Source organism: Paramormyrops kingsleyae, chromosome 7, assembly GCF_048594095.1.
Source record: "Paramormyrops kingsleyae isolate MSU_618 chromosome 7, PKINGS_0.4, whole genome shotgun sequence".
Classification (NCBI taxonomy): domain Eukaryota; kingdom Metazoa; phylum Chordata; class Actinopteri; order Osteoglossiformes; family Mormyridae; genus Paramormyrops; species Paramormyrops kingsleyae.
Genome location: NC_132803.1, coordinates 18,074,514 through 18,096,459, shown reverse-complemented (window position 1 = coordinate 18,096,459; position 21,946 = coordinate 18,074,514). Strand labels below are relative to the sequence as shown.

General features: G+C 44.1%; 1 protein-coding gene across 8 annotated transcripts in view; it reads left to right on the top strand.

The window, feature by feature from the left end:
* Window positions 1-21,946, top strand: part of LOC111849875 (homer scaffold protein 1) — a 60,386-nt gene that overhangs the window by 22,501 nt on the left and 15,939 nt on the right. For all 8 annotated transcript variants that reach the window (XR_002839652.2, XR_002839653.1, XR_002839651.1 and 5 more), the window contains 4 exons: window positions 3,602-3,758; window positions 9,805-9,936; window positions 11,461-11,553; window positions 12,973-13,115. Coding sequence is in view for 3 of the 8 variants with exons in the window: in XM_023823158.1 (XP_023678926.1) it covers window positions 3,602-3,758; window positions 9,805-9,936; window positions 11,461-11,553; window positions 12,973-13,115 (525 nt within the window). In the remaining 5 variants the exon portion in view is untranslated. The remainder of the gene's footprint in view (window positions 1-3,601; window positions 3,759-9,804; window positions 9,937-11,460; window positions 11,554-12,972; window positions 13,116-21,946) is intronic.

The window sequence follows — 21,946 nt, the reverse complement described above, 5'->3', positions numbered from 1 at the left end:
CCTTCTGTGCTCAGCTGAAGTGCCTGGATGTCATTCAGGTTCTTAATTCAGGCCAGATTCGCTTTATGCATATTTATCTGAGTGTGACCTGCAGCAAGCTGCAGAGAGGTGAAGAAATAGGTGGAAACAGACACTGTCATATTAAATTCCGTTTTCAATAGAATTAAATGGGTATAGGTGAACAAGACCCCGAGATTTACCTGTCGATCTATGTATGGTCATGAGCTTTGGGTAATGACAGAAAAAATGAGATACAAGCAGCAGAAATGAGTTTCCTCCGCAGGGTGTCTGGGCTCAGCCTTAGGGATAGGGTGAGGAGCTCAGACATTCAGGAGGGGCTCAAGGTAGAGCCGCTGCTCCTCCGCACTGAAAGGAGCCAGTTGTGGCAGTCTGTTAATCAATCTAGGATGCCTCCTGGACGGCTCCCTGGGGAGGTGTTTCGGCATGTCCATCCAGGAGGAGACCCTGGGGCAGACCCAGGACACGCTGGAGAGATCATATCTCTCGGCTGGCCTGGGAACACCTTGGGATTCCCCCAGTGGAGCTGGAGGAGGTGGCTGGGGGAGAGGGAGGTCTTGGCATCCCTGTTTAGACTGCTGTCCTCACAACCCAGCCCCGGATTAGCGGCAGGAAATGGCTGGATGGATGGATGGTTCGATCAATTGATCAGTGGATGGATGGTTATAGGTGATCTATGTAAGCTCTTATGTGGAATCTGTACAATCAATGTAGACTTTGCTTTTATCGCCATCCATCCATCTATCCATCCGTCCATCCATCCTTCTGTCTATCCATCCATATTGTAGTGGCCTATCCTGGTCAGGATAGCAGGCCAGGCAAAGTTGTTAGCACTGTTGCCTCACACCCCTGGGGCCAGCGTTGGAGAATTTGCATGTTGTCCTAGTGTCATTGTGGGATTTCCTGTGGGTACTACGGTTACCCCCCACAGTCCAGAAACATGCTGAGGTTAATTGCAGTTACCAAATTGCTGTAGGTGTGCATGTATAAGTGAATGGTGTGTGAGTGCATGGTGTCCCATTCTGGGATATTCCCTGCCTTGTGCCCATAGGTTTCAGACCCCCCACAACCCTGACTAAGCCAAGCAATTACAGAAAATGGATGGATAGATGGACAGTTTGAATAAGGAAGAAGGAGTAATGTTCTTTGGCCTTAACTCAGGAAGAGGAATTCGATGGCCCTGGAGAAATTAAACAATTTTCTGGGGTCCTTCATAGCCCTCTCCTTCTTTCTGGGTGGGGGGGGGGTGTTTTCTTAAAGTGCCCAATGCTATTGAACTGCAATTTCAATTATGCGTGGCACCTTTGAAATTGTTCAAAGAGCGTCAGCCCCCAGAGCAGAGCGAGAGCTCTGTTGGCTCTCTGCAGTGCACAATTCCTCACTCCTCTCAGTGCCGTCACAGAGCAAGGATGACTGCAGCTCTTCGGGACGGTGTATGGCCTGAGTACGCTGATTGGTCAAGATCTGTGAGGAGAATGAGTGAAGTCTGGCTGCTGAAAATGCCACTTGCCACCACAGCCTCGCTCGCATTCTGTCGTCATCACCAATGCGACCTTAACCCGAGATTTTGGCGTTTACTGATTTGCTTCTAGCTGTGTATTTTTCCTGGGTAGCATAGCTTGCGTTGTACTTTGCCTTAAGGTCCATGTGAAGTACAACGGGATCTGGGGTCTTGGGGAAACTGCAGTGTTTAGGAAACGTTGTACAATACGCTCGATGGTGCACAGTGCAACGGTTTTTAATTTAATAAAAATGCCACAATGAATGATGCACATTCTCTGTCCACTGTCGTCTTCTTCCTGAGTTCTATGTTATTGGTCTTGCGTCTAGTTGATAGTGCTATACCGTTACTTGGATTAAGACTTTGAATCCATTATATACATTCTCATTTACATGTTTCTAAGTGTGCCAGTGCTCCTTTGTAACGAAGTTTACAGTAAAAGTGGAGCTAGATGCAGTATGAATGACTACAGTGTGTGAGAAATGTGAGTGTGTGTGTAAATATGCGTCTTTAATGAATGCCAGAATGAGCTACCTTAGTGACTCGTTCAGCTATATTTCTCTCCCAAGCTAATCGCTAAAGCTCACATCACACCTTCACTATGAGCTGTGTCATTTGACAGTTTAGAAAAGGGGTCCCACAGCTGTGGAACAAACTGTCACTTCTGTTGCGGTATGGGGGGGAAGATTCGAATCTGACAGTGTGTTTCAGTCTGACTGCTGAATCTGCTATATTAATAATAATGTCTGTCCAAGTCACTGGTTGAAAAAGGTCTTTTTTCACACTACAGGCTGTGAGAAATTTTAATGGTGCAGGCTTTCATTTATTTATAACTATATTACAGTACATGTCACTTTTATCTGAACAAATACTCCGGTTCTTTATAGTGTACAATAGCAACATACAGTCACAGGAATAAAGATGTCATAATTCATATTGCTGACTGTACTGCCCGTTGTTATGGTTACATCCAAATGGACCGTGGGAGACTCATAGGCAACTTGGAAATAAGACTGATTTTATGATGTTTAGGAAAGGAAAGCTTTTTCACAGGCTGACACAAAGAAGTAGCTAATAAAAGCATAGCGTCAAGGGAAGAAAAGACGCTTTTCTGCTGGCTCCCTGATAGTATTGGGTTATACGTAACTATCCCCATCTACCCACTTATCCTGAGCAGGGTTACAGGAAGCTTGGTGCAGATCCCAGGCAGCAAAGGCCATCAGCCAGGGGGTTACACTGGATGGGGGGCACACACACACTATACTGCCCTACAGAGGCAAAACACAGGTACTGCAATGACACTGAAAGTGAGAGAAAAGACAGTTTTGCCCTGGACTTTGTAGTTGCAATAATTTTTGCACTGTTTTGATCAAATACGCAGTTACTGTGTTACCTGTGTTACCTTTGTAGGGCAATAGGCAATTTAGCGACCCCAGTTAACCTGTCTGCATGTCTCTGGACGGTGACCCTGGGATAAAATACATGCACTACACTGAGCAGAGGAAGGATTTAAATCCCAAAACCAGGTGTGAAACTAAAATGAAAGCCACTGAGCCACCCTGCTGCCTTCTTAACCATTCCTCTAGCCCTTAGGGTACGGGCTTTGTAACCATGGGGCACTCCTGAGTCCTGTATCGTACAGGGAAACACTGAAGTCCACAGTGGGGGGTTAGTGTCCCAGACGCCAGTGTGGCAATGCAGGAACAAGCCCTCTCATTCTGGTTTTAATCTTTGTGTCTTAGTGCTGTCGCTAAGAATTGCCACTGTGCAGTGTTTCTCAGCCCAGTCCTCAGGGACCTCCAGACAGTCCACAGTCCACAGTTTTGTTCCCTCCAGTGTTCTTGATTGCTTGGGAACTGGAAGGGAGGAAAACTGTCCTAGGGTCCCCAAAGCCTGGGCTGAGAAACACTGCCATGAGGTACACATACCCATACAGACTCTTCTCTGGGCAGTTTGAAAACTGTTAATTATAAAATTGGTGTGTAAGCCAGTGATCCAGTCTGTGAAGTCCCTGCGTCTGTGATGGAAACCGTCATGCTGTGGCCTCCAGATCTTACCCAGATCCTCTTTCCCATTTCCCAGGGAGCAGCCAATCTACAGCACCCGTGCCCATGTCTTCCAGATCGACCCCAACACCAAAAAGAACTGGGTCCCCACCAGCAAGCATGCAGTGACCGTCTCCTATTTTTATGACAGCACAAGGAATGTCTACCGAATCATTAGCCTGGATGGCTCTAAGGTAATGCTGCATCCTGTGCCAATACTGTTACGAGATCTGGAATATCCAGCTTTTCATTTTGCCTTTCACACTGCTGCCATTACACCAGCTGTTACGTAAACTTATGTATGTCAGAATATGCATTTCGATTAAGGAACAAATGCGTTTGAATGCTGTGAATGCTTATGAAGAATGTGCTTCTCCTGTGCTAATGCACGCATAGATAAGGCAGGACAGTCAGTAATGTCACAGAAGGGAATGTCTGAGCACCTTCAGGGTCACTAAAATACCAGATGAGGGAAGCTGAGTGTGAGTGTGAGGGAGAGCTCTTGGCTTCCATTGATAATGGAGCGAGAATGACAGCTCAGGAAAGGAGAATCGAAGATCTGGGTTTTACAATATGACTTCACAGTGTTGTGGCCATAGTTCAGTTGTATGTCATGTGTTTCTGAAGGCACCATTACAGCACACAGTGCAACCCAGAGAAAGAAAATCATTATTTCAGGGGAATTATATTCAGATGCTAAAATTGAAAATGTAACATAGTGGCACTTGTACATATAGTCTTCATCACTTGTAAAATCTCAATGTGCATTTGCAGCAAGTATTTGTGTTGATGTGATTCTGAGTTTAATTCATGTTCTGCCATTTGCTTCAGTTGTGGACCAAAGCAAAAGCTATTATGCTAGTATGAAAAATATATTAATCAACAAATTAGAAGGATAACACTGACAGTCTTAGTGAAGTTTACTACTTATAAATGTTTATGAATGACAATGTAAAAGATACTTTATTTGCCGTTTGTGTAATTCCAAATGCAGGTACATAGGAATTCCTTAGTATTCGCTTATCCTATCTTACTCTCCCCTGAGACATGCACATGTAACGCTGAGCATGTTGCTTGGGGTCTGAGTCATAGCCCTTCAATCATATGGATTCAATTAGAGCAGAATAGTTACTTGGAAATTTAACCTGTGAAAATGTCCAGCAAGGTTCCTCATTTTAACCTTAGACATGAATGGTTGCAAATCACTTATATCCATATATATCACATATAGATATATGGAAAACTGTACATACTGTATATTATGCAATTTTCATTTGTACCTTTATTGATGCAGTTTATGGAATGTTCTGTCAAAATAATGATTATGTGGTCCTGACCAAAGAGAATGTTCTCTTCTTTCTGCATCTGTGATGAAACAACATGCATCAGTCTGTGTTCAAAGGGGTACTCTAGCAGAAGAGGCTAATGTTGATATGCAAGTCTCTTCTCAGTGTTCTATTTGTACTTGCACTTGGCAAAGTACTTCCACTGAACACATGCCATGAAACTAGGTAAGCTAGTTTTGAGAAATACTATACCACAGTTTATTACTTAACAGGCTGTGTGCTGAGCTGAGTTGAGGTAAGCATGCCGTTGAGAAGAAACACAAACAACTTTCAAGAATTCGCAAAGAAGCATATAAAGGCATTGCACAAATGGTGCATTGATCTCTGCAGATTAGACGGCTTCCCGATAAGTAGATCTCAGTACACAGAGACTATACTGAACTTATTTTTCCTGCCTTTTAAAATTCTTGTTTTAAGAATTTTGTTATACAGTGCAGAGGATTTATCTCATGGACCATAGTGTAGCTAACCTGGGATGCCCTTCCTGTGCAAAAATCGATTCTGTTAATGGAAAAACAAACAGTGAATCATTTTGTCTAAGGCAGTTCTATGTTTAATTTTACCATTTCTGTGTAAAGATTCCAGAACTTCTGAATAAGTAATACTGATTTGTCTTCAGTACCTCCTTTGTTTTTATTTCATTTATTAAGAAAGAACATTAACATAAGCATTGTATCATTTGCTTGCTGACATTAATAGAGCACAGATGAGCAGGTTGCTATGGCAAGAACTACTAAAGATACTTTTTGCTTAAAGTTGCCTCTGGCTACAGTCTGTATAGTGTGCGTCCACGCCAGCACCGATTGCAGTTATATGGCTGAAATAGCTTCTGTTCTGTACAATTCATCTAGGGTTGTAGTGGGAACTTTTGCACAAAACGAGTTGCTTTTACTGTAGTTTCGCATGTTACCGCAGTAACTTTTTTAGAATGACTTCAGCAGTGGTGGGGGTGGTATGGATGGAAATGCGCCAGAGTATAATGTGAAAGCTAGTTAGTATCGCCCTGAAAGAGAGCTCAGAATGGACTGCAGCTACACAGCCGTGGTTACATTTGCTAACAGGAGCAGTAGGTGGGATGCCTTTAGCTGCCAGTCGTACTTAATCAGCCGCACTAGGTTGCCCGTTATGTCATCGCTCTCATCTCTCCGAACTGGACGGCTTGGGCGACTCTCTGCAGGTGTTCTAATAAGCCCACACTCACATTGATCTGGCCATCTGTGACCAGGAGAATCAATTTACACTAGGAGAAGGTAAAGTCAGCAGCAAGGTATCTGGCATCGGGAAAGGCTGGTGATGACTTTGGGGGAGCAGGTTTTTGCAGGTCATTTTTTCTTCCTTTTCTTTCCTTGAGGTAAAGATTTCAGTCTTACGTATAAAGACCAGAAAGAGCTTTTTTGGCTGTATGCTATAATTTAAGGCAGCTGAATACATAACTCATGTCACCAATGTCATACTTGAAGAATGTCATTCTTCAAATTTTGAAATATATTTGCAAATAATGCCCCACAAGTACATATGCTTCATCCAGTCAAACTAAGTATGGATGCCATAGCTCTAGGTTTGAATGCTGTAGCTCCAGCTTTGGATGTCGTAGCTCTAGGTTTGAATGCCATAGCACTAGGTTTGGATGACGTAGCTTTAGGTTTGAATGCTGTAGCTCCAGCTTTGGATGTCGTAGCTCTAGGTTTGGATGGTGTAGCTCTAGGTTTGAATGTTGTAGCTGTAGGTTTGGATGCCATAGCACTAGGTTTGGATGGCATAGCTCTAGGTTTGAATGCTGTAGCTCCAGCTTTGGATGTCGTAGCTCTATGTTTGGATGGCGTAGCTCTAGGTTTGAATGCCATAGCACTAGGTTTGAACGCTGTAGCTCCAGCTTTGGATGCCGTAGCTCTATGTTTGGATGTCGGAGCTCTAGGTTTGGATGTCATAGCTCCTATGTCCCAAGCTGGCATTTCCCACTTTAAATATTACAATACGAGAACTGTCAAAAAATTGTGTTTTTTAAGGTAGCATAATGCCACAATAGTTATTTTCCAGTGATGGATGTTTTATTGTTCTTAAACCATGAAGGTAGAGCTGAGCAATATCAGGTTCCTTTTTTGTATTCAGAACCACACAGAACTTCAGTTCTCTTTTTATTTCTTCATGTTCATGATGCTGCAGAGAATGTGCTGGCAGCAGTGCCATTACGACAGATTAGACTGTATCCATTCCCACTTCCCGATGTTAATGCCCCCCCCCCCCATCCCCAGAGTGAAGTACAAATCTGCTCATCACACACCTCCTCTCCAACACCACAACTGTCATGGCTCTCGTGCGGAGCCTGCGTGCCGATGCCGCGCCAGCACCCCGCTTAGCATTCTGCCGGCGGCGTGTCACGTAAGCGAGGCCGCCTCTGATCAGGGCCGCGTCATTTTAACCCCCCGTTCTCCCAGCAGGGCCAGTGCCACTCGCTGACGCAAGGCCTTTATCGCAGAACTTGGCCACTAGGGGGCGTAGGAAACAACCTGGAAAATGTGTCCTGAGACTTCTGGCCCAAGTCAAGTGGAAATGAGCTGTGTCTCTATCAGCAAGTGTGCAAGGCCCCCTCTGCGCGGGAGCGGGGGGTGGAGAACAGATGCCCAGATCCAAGGTGTGGAGGGCACAGTGGGTGAAAACCAACAGCCGGATGTCATCCTCCTCACCCTCGCACATACAGATAAGAAACAGTGGAACATCAGTAGTTATCAAAAAGATATCATAGAAGTCTATAGGATTTACAAAATCATGAACTAAGCTGTTGTGCAAGGCGCAAAACTCAGAAGCTCTATCAGCTCGTGGGCTGAAGTTTGTGGTGGGTAGAGGTTTGAAGGGGTGGATTTTCTGTGTATCTTGAAGAATGAATGGTTGCCCAGAGTGACAGAGATGAGAGGATTGTAGCTCTTGGCCGTTTACTCAGACACTGATGATGTGGGCCACTATGACCTTGATGTTGTGCGTAGGTGTTACACAAAAGTTCTGCCAATATCCTGCCAAACCATTACTGCTAGCCAAATGTCAGCACTTTACCAAATGTCAAGAATTTCAGAAGAGCTCGGATAACCGGTGGAAGAAAAATGGGAGGAGTAAAATATGAACAATTCATTAGATAAAGAACAAGATGTACCCGGTGTTCCCGATGAACCGGCACGTTGTGGAAGCAGATTGTGACAGTGCTAGGCAGGAAATTTACAGGGTAAGCGACATGTGCTAGGAGAGAGTTTGCAAGTGAGTGCAGTGTGTTCTTGAGAGTTCTTGGTCACGCCATGTTTGTCATCTCGAGTAATGCTGAGTTCATAGTGAGTTCACCCATGAAAACAGCTTTGCAGATGACTATTAGTCAATCAGATGGTAGCTTTGGCTGTGTCCCAACCGACGCAGGGAGAGACCCTAGTCACAGGGCAGATAAACATCTGTCTAAAAGCAGACAAAGAAGGTTCCTCTGGGTTTAGTGTGAGTAATTTATTTTATTATTATGTTTGTCGCTTTGGATTAGATGAGCCGTCAAGTAGAAAATGTAAATATGTATATGTGTGAATATGTAGTTACTGCACTTGAGAGATTGTAGCACATCATAAGTCGGGGAAAAGCAGACATATGTGAACACAGAGATGATACTGTATACTCACACCTACATAAACACAAATTTCCCCAAATAATTAAGGTTTAGCATTCAGGAACTTATGCAGATTTTAGAGACGCTTTTCACAGCTGGCAACAGATACAATAACTGTCCGTGGGTGTGTGTGTTTGGCATAATGCTATGATTATTTTTGTCTTGAGGGGTCCTTGATGAGTCATTTTTGAACAGCGTTACATAATGAGCGTTCCTGACTGACTGACTGCTGCTGCTGCCTCTGACACCGGTTCGCAGAGTCTGGCAGCCGGGTCAAAACTCGAAACACTTAATAGCTTGGCTGCCTGGTGCCTTCGAGCTCGAACATAATCAGCAGCTTTACGCCTTGGCAGGGGCACGTCTCCGCTCAAGCTGAAACTCAGGGAGCCTTGAAGGAAGGTTGACACCCTGTTCCTAACACCCCTCTGGCTGCCTGGAGTGATGCGATTCTGCAGCCTCACCTGGCTTCGCACACTCTCCTCCTCTCCCCTTCCAATTGGGTTTACGCTGCCAACTTCAGGCGCATATTGCCTCCCCTCCACAGACCGGAGGGGATTCTGAACACTTAAGAAGGATTTTGTGTCCAATTCCTCCAATATCCTGCTCCTGGTCCGAGTGGCGGAGTTTGAGTGCCGTCTGCCTGTACTTAAGAGAATGGCATGCAAACGTATGTCGCATGGATTCAGTTAAAGGGCAGGTCCTCAGTATGGGATCAGGACAGCCAATAATATTCATCAGAGACTGAGTGTCTTTTGTGTTTTACTTTTAGAGCTATCTTAGATTTTATAGCAGAAATGTATAATGTCTTCTTCAGAAACAGTAATTCATGTCAAAATATTGTATTATTTGTAACGTAAAGCATACAGAAGTATTACATAGAGATATATAAAAACATGCATTATATATATGTTTTTTTACATATGTACGTACATTGTTAGTAGCATTTCTATGCACACGCACACACGCACTAAATATCGTGGTAGATATTCTTATGAAGACAAAATGTATATGGTTAATTTCTCATATGGTAAAATATAATTTAGGAATGATTAAGAACTAAGAACCAATAACATTGATTTTGTTTCAGATCTTGTTACAGAATTTTGTGCATTTTTATGATTTATAAGATGATATTTACTCGCATCTAAAAGTGGAGATGAGGTGAAGTGTAAGTGTGCTCATGCCTTTCACTGTGAAACGTGTCTGGAGCCGGTGGGCTCCCGCAGCATCCTGAATGGGCGACCGCCTTCATCTCCGCAGGCTATAATAAACAGCACCATCACCCCCAACATGACTTTCACCAAGACGTCACAGAAGTTCGGCCAGTGGGCGGACAGCCGGGCGAACACCGTGTATGGGCTGGGATTCTCCTCCGAGAATCATCTGCTGAAGGTGGGTGGCCTCGCTTTCGCAGGGGGGTGGCCGCCATCCCCGGCGTGTGGGAGGCTGACGTCCGCACCCACCCCCCCTTCCTCCTCCTCCTCCTCCCCTTACACTGTGATTCACTGCCCGGGTGAATGGAGGCGGCTGCCTCTTTCTTTTACTTTCGAAGCATTTCAAAGTTATGCAAGAGCGCCCACGGCCACGTGCATACGCACCGGCCTGCCTCTCCTACTCCCTCACACGGACACACCGTGTGCACACGCACCGGCCTGCCTCTCCTACTCCCTCACACGGACACGCCGCGTGCAGCCAGCAACGGCAAGCAGTCGCTCGAAATAAAAGCATATTTCAGCTCCACACCCAGCTCTTAACCAACTGCTAGTCATTTCCGAAGAATAAAAAGGAGCCTTCGATGATCAGCTGGTCGCTTGACAGCAGTAATATCAGACTGGCCCTCCAATTTCACACCCATTGACAATAGCTGTAACCTTTATAACGTTATAACGTTGGAGTACCTTATTCATTATTTTGTTTGCCAGAGTCCCATATCCATGGTGACTGGCCTACAGCTGTCATTCTGAACTAAACTGGGACTTAAACTGAACTTAAACTAAACTCTATTTTAAAAAATCCCAGGCAGCGAGAACAACCCTAACCCCAGTGACTGTTTAGTTAAAAATTCTACTGCGACTTGGTATTTTTTTAAGACTATCAATGACTACTGGGTCATGTGACCTACATTACCACCACCCCCCCATATTCATGGCGAGCTTTATGAAAGCATGATTAAGTAACAGACAGCTGTGTTGCCATTATCTCGCAAGCGGGATCCCATGTACATGCAACAACTGAAAAAGCCAACTTGCTGGATGAAAACCTTCTTTCTCTATGAATATGCATGTGCTGATATGGCTATAACTTCAGCAGCCGCTACTCTGTGATCAAAACATATTCATATGTCAGTTTTACATTAAAGCATCATTATATTTGCTGCAGTTACTTTGCAAGCCAATCTTAGCCATTAACACTATTTTTTCCAGACTTCATTCGTCGTGTGAGTAGTGTGCTCCTTCAGACACTGCTGTAGCAAAGTGCAGAAGCCATTTCTGGGAGCCTGTCTCAAGGGATACAAATATTCCATTCTAGGCCTGAACACAGTTCTTCGTTTCTATGAAATAAGCTTGGATTTGTAACCATTGGTGTTTGTGTTGCGTAAATAGAAAGTCATTCTGAAAAGATATATTTTGTTTTCCCAGTTGGAGTATCCCTGCACCTGATTCATAAACACAATGTGAGGATTAAATTGCACATAACAGTCCAATCTTCCCAGAATTGGGTTTATCATGCACAGATTCGGTTCACGAAACTCATATCACATTAAGAGTCACCGTTAGCGAGTATTAGTTATTTGTATAACGAATGCCTGGCGTGTACCCAGAGTCCCTCCGGCGGCTCACAATCTCCGGCGACGTTTTCCATCTGTCCACCATAAACACCTGTGAATGTACATGCATTCTGCGGGACTCTTCGCAGTTTGCTGAGAAGTTCGCCGAGTTCAAGGAGGCAGCGCGATTAGCCAAGGAGAAGTCCCAGGAGAAAATGGAGCTGACCAGCACACCATCTCAGGTGCAGTCCCACGCTCCATTCTGTACCATCCAAGGCTGGCCTACAAAACATACACAGATGCATATGAATAAAGCCTAGTGGACTAGTTCTAGGCTTAATGTGACCCTGTTCTAGATAGATGGTTATGGAGGAGGAATGGTTGCATTATACTGTATACCTTTCTGTATTGTGGTACAGTATGTATAATTTTATTTATTTAGGACAAATTAGTAATAAATAACTTGATAAATGATTAGATAAAAACCTTGTAAATGAAGTACTATTTTTAACCATCTGTGCATCTATCTTCCATACTCCTTATCTAGTACAGGGTTACCCTTTTTTACATTAATCGTAATTAGTTATGAGTGACACTAAATTCTATAACAAACTAGCACCAATGTTTGGACGACTGTTTTCAGACAACCAGGAGAGTTAGGTGACAGGTTGATTGTAAATCATGAGTTCATCGAGGGCATTTTTCTGAATGAATATATCATTGAACAGGTCAGGATAAAGGAACTAAAAGATGCATCCCAAAAGCTAATAATAATAATAATTTCATACTGAACATTAGGCAGAATCCAATTCATTCTGTTTTAACTGTAACAAATTCTATTCAGTGTTTCTATCACATTTCAACGTTCGCATAGAGGCTATAATGCAATTCGTGATTGTGAGGTTTTTTTCGGAGATGAATCTGCTTGCAGCTTGGTTTATTCCTGTCCATGTAATACTTGAAGTTTAAAAGTCATCAACTGTTGTTTTAACTCAGCTTTAAGGGGAGAATAAATCCTTGGGTTATTCTGAACTGTAATGAATCAGTTCAGAGGTCCAGCTGCTGAGCAGATCCTGTACTAGGATGGCTAAGTCCATTGACATGTGAAACGTAATCCACAGTCCTTACTCCAAAAGTCAGGCCCGGGTCAGAAAACAGGTCAGGTACAGTAGGTGGGACACCAAGTTCTGCTCAGAAATCCAACAAACAACCACAACAACAACAAGTGTAACAGCGATCCAGAGGGGCAGGTACAATACATCAGAAAGGTTTTCCTTTGAATTACCCTTGATCTTATACTACCCTTAGGAAACAGTCAACAGGTGTATCTAACATTTAGGTGACAGATGGGCATGTCTGCAGGGAGTCTTCCTTGGTAGTAGCTATTGTTACGTCTAAGCTAGTAATGTACTGTTAATTATTTGCAAACATCGCTTATTATCACTGTCCCTTAATTTTAGTTGATTTTGATCAGAAGTAGTTTGATATTGATAGTCCAACCAAGCTTTGTGGTTTTACTTTTATCATGCAATTATGTGTGAGTGTAATCTGGGAAATATCTGCAGTGAGAATGAATGGTTTGTCAGTGGTAAGGATTCATTACTGGGTAATTGCGCCGGTAAGTCTCTCTAATTAATCCTCATTTGTGCTGCTCTTTGAAGGAGTCAGCCACAGGGGATGTACAGGCGCCCCTCACCCCAGAGAGCATCAATGGCACTGACGATGAGAGGGCCACGCCGGATGCTACGCCCAACTCAGAGCCCCGACCTGAGCCATCCCAGAATGCATTGCCCTTTTCACATAGGTAAGTTGCCTTGCCAGGTAGCCCACTGGTGGCAGATTTCCAAACCCTGCCTGTTTTCATTGTAGCAATAGTTGTTTCTTCCTTACTTCATCTGTCATCTGGACTTGAGGGAAGGTATTTTCCAGGAAGGGACACCATGTTGATACTTGGGTTATTAGGGATTTCATTGTAAGGTCTGTTGGCAGTGGTCTTTGGTTGCCTGTCATTTTTTTGTAGGGTGAGATATTTTTAAAATGTTTGAACAGTTTTAACTCATATGGGTACCAATGTAGCCTCGAACTTCCAGGGTTGTGGGTTTGAATCCCTCTGCTCTGTGTGTGTGGAATTTGCATATTCTTCCTGGGTTGTGTAGGTTTGCTCTAGATATTCTGGTTATGTCAACTGGCATCTCTAAATTGCTGGTAGAGTGTGACTATGTATGTGCCCAATGACAGACTGGTATTCCCTCCTGGCTGTACCCGGCCTTGTGCCCTGTGTTGGACTGGCATCCCATCCAGGGTGTACCCCAGCCTCTGCCCTGTGGCGGACTGGTATTCCCTCCTGGTTGTACCCAGCCTTGTGCCCTGTGGTGGACTGGTATCCCCTCCAGGATGTACCCCAACCTGTGATGGGCTCAAGGCCCCTGTGACTTGACATAGTTATGAAGTTGGAACAGCATTGGAATTTAGTTACTTTGACTGTCTCTTCAGAAACACTTATTTTGTTACAACTAAGTAACATAAGGTTTTAACTCAAAAGAGCTGGTTTCTAAATTATTAGCTGACATCTATTTGTAATATCCAAACCAGCCCATCAAGACACAAAAACATTGCATTTGAATATTTATAGTACTTTGTTCTGATTTCAGCACTAGGACATTCAGTGGAAATAGCATCACTAAATCTTAAGTATTTCTCTTGACTACCATAATGAGAAGACAGTCACAAATCATGCTTGAACAATTTGTTTGTTAAAAAGGTTTTTCACTGTGTGCGCATGGAGGGACTTTTAGGGTCTTCTCTATCAAAGTGTCTGTCTTAAGATAATGTAGACACATGGGTAGCAGTGAAACACATACTATTACTGTAATTGTGTTTACTTGATGTGTGAGGGATGCTTCCTGATAGGATAGGATAGGTTAGGATAGGATAGGATAGGATAGGATAGGAAGCTATCTGTGTTATGGAACAATGCTGTGGTGATAATGACATAATGGTGGGTCATAATGACAGTAGACAGAGCCACCATCATGTGTCTGTTTTCCTCTGAGAAAGCACTTGGCATAAAGTGGATGTATTAAAGTGAACAATGCTCAAGTTCTCAGTCCCTTTCTATTGCCCTCCCAATAATGGGCAGTGGTGGCCTAATGATTAGGAAAGTGCACTTGTGACTGAAAGGTCACTGGGTTGAATCCTCTGCCTGCAAGGTACCCTTTGTAAGGTTCTACCCCCCATGCAGAGCTTCCTAAATAATAGCTGTCCACTGTGATGTCATATGTGGGTTAAGTGCAGAGGACAAATTTGTTTGTTTTGTGGATGCTTCCTAAGCAGCTATCAATGCACATGGATCCGTTTTCTTTCTCAAACTTGCACCAAACACAACTGGAAATTGCATGCTTGGTCTGCTGGTATTTTTGATAATTGCAGTCAGAAATCAGTCTCCTCATAGTAATTAACTCTCCACGTGGTCCTTGCTGAGAGATCAGGTATAGATTGTCACAATGGCCATTACTTACTGTTCTTTTGCTGCACAGCAGTGAAGTGTGTCTAAAGCTCTTCTGTTCTGTCCTTTTGTGTTAAGTCTTAAACTCAATCTCCTGTGCTCTTTTTCAGACAACTCTATAAAACTTTTCGAGTCTACTCCTTTTAGACAAAAATATAATGAGGATGGGTCATCAAGTGTCTCTTCTCCAAACCAGCTCTTCATTCTAATCTACTTTTTAATATCAAATTTTCATTCCTTGATTCATTCTGTTTAACAAAAAACAGTTAAAAAATAATTTTTCAATGTTTTAAATTGTTGAGGATTCTATGTGTAGATTGTTTGATAATACAGTTAAATTGAGTGATGCATAATACTGGTCACTTTTTTACCTCTGTTCTTGTTAATCTTTCAAATTTTATAATTGGGTTCAGATGTGTATTTTGGTACGTTATTGTATTTTGTCTCCACTTAAAATGTATTTTTAAACACTTGATGCCTTGTGTTGTTTACAGTATTTTGGTGCTTGATTACATTGACATTGTTTGTGATAATCTGAATGATACCTTTATACTTGACCTTGTGGTGTTGCTCTCTAATTCGTGGTTGTGAAGTATTTTATGTTTAAAAATAAGAAAACATTTCTATTAAAAAAAACATGAAGAAATTGAGTATTGATATGTGTGTTCAGACGTAGCAGTGATTTATGTTGAGAAGCATCACTGCTTAGGGGCATCTGCTGCCCTCTCACACTTCCAGAGAAGAGGATCCACACCCCCATCCCTCTCTGTCTGTCGAGCTTGCATGTTCATCCCTATGATGCACCAGGCATACAGTCCAAAGGCATGCAGAGTGGCAGACTGACATCTCTATATCGACCATATTGTGTGTGGCCTGTAATGGACTGGCATCCCATCCTGGGTGTCCCCTGCCTCGTGCCCTGTGATGGACTGGCATCCCATCCTGGGTGTCCCCTGCCTCGTACCCTGTGATGGACTGGCATCCCATCCAGGGTGTCCCCTGCTTTGTGCCCTGTGATGGACTGGCATCCCATCCAGGGTGTCCCCTGCCTCGTGCCCTGTGATGGACTGGCGTCCCGCCCAGAGTGTCCCCTGCCTCGTACCCTGTGATGGACTGGCATCCCATCCAGGGTGTCCCCTACCTCGTACCCTGTGATGGACTGGCATCCCTTCCAGAGTGTCCCCTGCCCTGTGCCCTGTGATGGACTGGCATCCCATCCAGGGTGTCCCCTGCCTCGTACCCTGTGATGGACTGGCATCCCATCCAGGGTGTCCCCTACCTCGTACCCTGTGATGGACTGGCATCCCATCCAGGGTGTCCCCTGCCCTGTGCCCTGTGATGGACTGGCATCCCATCCAGGGTGTCCCCTGCCTCGTACCCTGTGATGGACTGGCATCCCATCCAGGGTGTCCCCTGCCCTGTGCCCTGTGATGGACTGGCATCCCATCCAGGGTGTCCCCTGCCCTGTGCCCTGTGATGGACTGGCATCCCATACAGAGTGTCCCCTACCTCGTACCCTGTGATGGACTGGGATCCCATCCAGGGTGTCCCCTGCCTCGTACCCTGTGATGGACTGGCATCCCATCCAGGGTGTCCCCTATGGTTCTTGGGAAAGTCTCTGTTTTCCCAAAGTAAGATGGAAGGATAGTTTAATCTATTGTCAATATTCATTGTATTTCAAATTACTTCTACATGCCACATAATGAATGCAAACATCCCAATTTATGATGATTCAACTGTAACATTTTACTTGAGGGCACAAATAATGTACTAATATACTCTTACTTCACATGTGTTAATTAACCAGAAACTAAGTCTTAGTTACGTACTGATCCCGTTTGTTAATTGTTCATGTATTACATGCAGTTATTGTATTTATGAGTAGTAACTGACTTACTAAGTTACTTGTGCCGCCTCAGATGTTACCGATTAAACAGGCATACAGTATGACGAAAGGCCAAATACAGCCAGATTTATGTTATGCAGAAATTTCTTCATGTATGTCTTAAATGAAGGAGATGGACAGGTCCAGTCAATACAATTTTCAAAACACACCTAAATACAAATAACATTGACAGTCTTAAGTCGGTCGTTGACTTTATTTGATAGTTTCCTGCACGGAGACCAGATACACTCAATTAACAAAATAACGTGCAAACTAGAGTGAAAGATGTTGGATAGAATAAAGACGGCTGAAGCTCTGTGACGTGCTGGGAGCACTGGTGCAGCTCTCCGTCAGGCTGGGTGCTGACGCTAGATGCTGGAGCAGGCAGCGCACGGAGGACTTGATGTGGAGACGTAGGAAGGGGCAGGCGTACCCTATTCCTGTCCCAGCGGCGGCTGGAGGTGGTGATTTCCCTTCTCCCGCATGTCACCTTCGCCCACCGGCTCGGCGGAGATGCCGCGTAGCTTGGGAATGCTCGGCAATGCACTTACGCAAAGCCGGGAGATGCACACAGGCGCTGCCTGTTATTCTGACTGTCAAGATGCAATTTAAGGCTGAGATGGTGCCCCCCAGTGGCATCAAATTCAATTAAAACCAAAATATTCTTTAATTTTTGCATTTGTTTACATTCTTACGATTAAAAACTAAACCAAAATATTATTCCTATTAAGTAATTGATTATAGCATAGTCCTTCTGACATCTAAAGGTTCAGATCTATGATAGATTTTATCACAGGCAAGTGTACTGGCTGTTTGAATATATCACAACCGCTGCAGGGGCTTGGATGCACCATGGAGAATTTAAGGCTTTTGTCCTCTACTTGCATGCGTTGTGCTTTCACAGGTGCTGTGAGATCCACTAAAGAGCGAATGGAGGCAGTCAGAAATGAAAGACAAAGGCTATCAATCCAAATTTCCCCTCACTATACTGCTTAACATTAGATTCCATTTCCTTCCAACTGGGAGGAAACACAATAGGATCAGGAAAGAGGTGGGCAGATTAGATTAAGATGTTGCCTCGGAGATTTTCGCCTCAGCAGCCTCCGTTATAATGGCTTTGAAGATGCTTCCGGCTCTGTGGTGCAGATGCGTGACATATGCTGATGTCTCAGTGGTTGACGTCATCTGATTTCTGTGGGATGGTGCTGTCAAGATGTCTGACCTCACCTTCGTTAATGAGGTTTTGATGATGTTTGAGTAAGTAGTGAGGATTTGCCATGTTTTTATTTGCATGGGTTCTTTTTAGGGGCAAAGGGTTTTGTTCTCATGTGCAGAGTGAGATGTGTTTTAAAAACTTGGTTGAATTACTGGAGATTCATACCCTAAGAGTATTTTCAGATTGTTCTCTGTTTTGGTTCAGGAGCTTTGGGGTTCTTTGAGGCATCTGGTGTGATGATATCAGTGCAGTCTGTCTTCTGTGTGGGATTTCGTTTTATAGTTTTATAGGATGTGATGGCATCCGTGTATTATTTTATAACAGGGCACCTTGGAGAACTTCTCCAGCTTGTCTCTTTTCACACATCTAACCTTATAGGTTTTCATTTATCAAATCACCTAACCCAGGGGTGGGCCACCCTGGTCCTGGAGTGCCAGTATCCAGTAGGTTCTCTCTCCTAGCTGGTCTCTGATGAACCACACCTGACCTCAGGCAGATAGCAACTCATCAGGTAGGACAGAAAGCCTGCTGGATACCATCACTCCAGGATCAGGGTGGCCCACCCAGGGGAGATTCTAGCTATTGAAAAGATCAGGGGCAAAGTCAAGTTCACCTGGGACTTGACCTAAGATTGGCATCGGGGCTAAAATACTCAGGGCTATAGCTCCGAGTGATCAGACTTAACAACACCCCTGATCTAAAGAATAGCTACAACATTCTCTTCAGATGCTTCACCAAAGTTTTATTCTGAGCAGCTTTCACAGATTGGGTTCTATACCTCAGGTGCCCTATCTCGTACTTGAACTGGCACACTGCTGTTGGCTGTAGGGGGCAACAGCACATCTTAATTACTCATAATTTCCACTTTGATGACCTCTGCAGTCAGTGATCCGGATATGGAGCTGCCAGTTCTGAAACTGAGTACAGCCCCTGTGACCTGAAAATGAGTCTGTGATGTCAATCAGTGAAAAGCAACACGGAAACACATTGCCTGTTTTGATGCTTCTGATTTCAGTATTATTATAGCAATGCATTAGGATAGGGATCAAATATACAAGTAAAAAAATTTTAAAATATTTTTTTATAATTAAAAGTGGAAGCTCTAGAAAAAATGCAGAGTGAGTAAAACTGAGAAGTAATTAAGGAAGTACAGTAGCATAGAAATGGTTCGAGTTCCAATTTACCAAAGCAGCTTTACCTGGATTCACCTACAGAACAGACAGAATTCATGACTGTCAAGCTGACATGATAAATGATTCAATGATTCTCCTGTAACTAAATACACACGCAGGAAAAAAAAAAACAGTTTAATTCTGAATATTCCAATCGTTCTCCTAAATCCCTTTTAAATAGTAAATTATAGATATTAACATAATAACTCATAGTCATTGTTGAGCATATATGCAGTTACAGTCACAGATCTGCATTCTGTTAGTCTGGATGCACTCAAATATTAACATCCTAAGTGGCAGGAAAAAGCGAAGCTTTCTGGGACCCCGAGCGATCACTCTGTTCCGTACGTCATTACAGAACATGATCAATAATGATGGGATGCCAGGGCTTTGTGCCTTGGGCTGCAAACACAGAGGACATCAGTGTAAATAGAACACTTTAGGAAGAAGGCACTGAATCACGGCACTGCACTCAGAGGCATCCATTATTCCGCATAAGTGGTACTGAGCTTGGCAAATGTAATTAAAAGTCACTTACCTAAATGAGGCGCCCGGCCTCGCGAGCCACCCCACCGAGGGCTCCCCGTCCTGAAAGCCGGTGAGAGTGAGAGCCGCGGTCGGTCAGCAAGCGGCCAGAGCGCCCATGTGCACGCTCTCTCTCTCTCACTCCCTCTCACTACTGCTCACTCTCTCCCGCCGGCGCGGGGCTTTTTAAAGTGCAGCAGTAACGCCCGCTGTCACGTCAGCGGCCCGGTCCGTCCGTGGGTTCCGCTGTGTGGGATGGGGCTCCCGTCAATGACGCGAATGCACCGCGGGGGCCATGAGAGGAGGAGGAGGAGGAGACGGGGGGGGGGGGGTATCGAGCACGGCAATTGAATGTCTCTCCATGTAGGGCTCAGAGGAGGCAGTCACATGGTGAGTAACGTGGGGGGGGGTAATTACTGAACCGCCTGGCAGGCGGGCAGGGGCAGTATGTGTGGGAGGTAATTCTGATCATTTATTCATGACGGCTGGGAAGTCTACTGTGATTAATGTCAGGCAGTAACTTTTTGCCATGCCTCCATGAAAACGTTTCAGAAGCTAAACTTTATGTTCGGAGGCAGGAGAAATGTCCCGAGACAGTGTTCTGCGGCGTTTACTCAGTCAGGTGTTCGGCTAACAGGCTGACTTTTAGGTCAGATATTTGAAAATATCAGTAGAGTGTCACCTTTTAATACCTGCTCTCATAACATTCCAGACCCTGGAGTTTGTACATAATTTGCTGTTTTTCTTTCTTTAATACAGTATTTCTCAATCCAGTCCTCAGGGACCCATAGACAGTCCCTGTTTTTGCTCCCTCCCAGCTCCCTACAGGTGCAAAACCATGGACCATCTATGGGCCCCCATGGGCAAGATTGGGAAAGACTGATGTAATGAATATTGGATTATTAATTGCATTGGCAAATATTATAGTTGTTTTACTTCTTACATGATTTAATTCGTTTGCAACTATCCATACAGTCCATGGTGCCTGACACTGACACAGAGAGACTCCACAAAATTATTTTTACAGACCTTTGCTTGCCAAAGCTCGTGGCTTTAGAGCAGGAGGTGGAATTAACAGTCTCAGTGTGGTCGACACATTGCGGTGACCTCACCACAAATGGTAAAACACAGCAGGGTTTGTACTGTTCATATTTTAATTTCTGAAAACTGTGGTTGATGTGGTTACGGGCTCATTGTCTCATTTAGAAAGTCTTGTGATTAATGAGGGATCTATCCCATCCATTTTTGTTTCATTTTTTTGTCTTGCTGTCATCATGTTAGCCTCAGAAACATGGACTAAAGCATAAATCATTTACCGAAAACTCATGAACTCATGAAATGCCCATGCAGGAGCCTGTCTCACCTTAATACCATTATGGATATTAACAGTCGGTCACAACCCATTTCGAGGGTGTATACTGCCCCCTGCTGTACAAGAGCTAAGAACTAACTTTACCACCTCCTCAAGGAGCCAAGACCTCTTAACGGCCCACTTCAGGAAATGAATTACAGAGCCATTCACCGGGCTCATCCCCCAGAATAACTCAGGGGCTAAGAGCTTAGGCCAGTGTCCTGTAGCTTAGCAAAAGAAAGGTAATCAAAGAAGAAGCGTCTGAGTTTCGGGGACATCACACCCACACAAAGGGCAGAAGTAGGCCACTTAAACTTAGTAACGACTAGTGTTTGTACAAGGAGCTATAAACCATTTATAGGACAGAATTTTATATTTGCAGTATCACGTTCATGTGTGTGTTTTGCTTGTGCTTTATCTCCTAATGTAATTTCACCTGCCTTGCGGTGAGGCTGGAATGCTAGCTGAAGGTATTTCAGGTTTCCAGCTTAGAGTGCCAACCTGCAGTTCGGCTGTGTGTTAATTTCCTTCACAGAGTGAGTTTTGGCTCAGCTTGACTGTAGGGGCTTTCTGTAATTGCCTTGTGGCTCTCAAGGTGCTGGTGTGAAGTCTGTTGCCAGTTGTTACCCCGACAGAATAAGTGCCCACGAGGTGCCCCCCTACCCGGGGTCATCCCGATGCCCCTCAGCAAACCCCCATCGCTCTCTTTATTGAGGGTGCAGGTCCTGAATTTGAGTATAAAATCTGTAAAAATCGAATGTGTCTCCCAGTGTCAAACAGTGATAGTACTGGCTCAGGCAGACGGTTGCCTCACACCTTGGCTGGAATTTGGGTTTCACTCCAGAAGGCAAAAGGATTCAAAACCACGATTTGTATTTGGGTCCAAGTGTGGATTTTTTCTGTCTTTTGGCACCTGCAGTTATGTTCACCTCAAACCAGTAATACCTCGGTCTTTACCTACATTATAGAAGGTCAAACAGA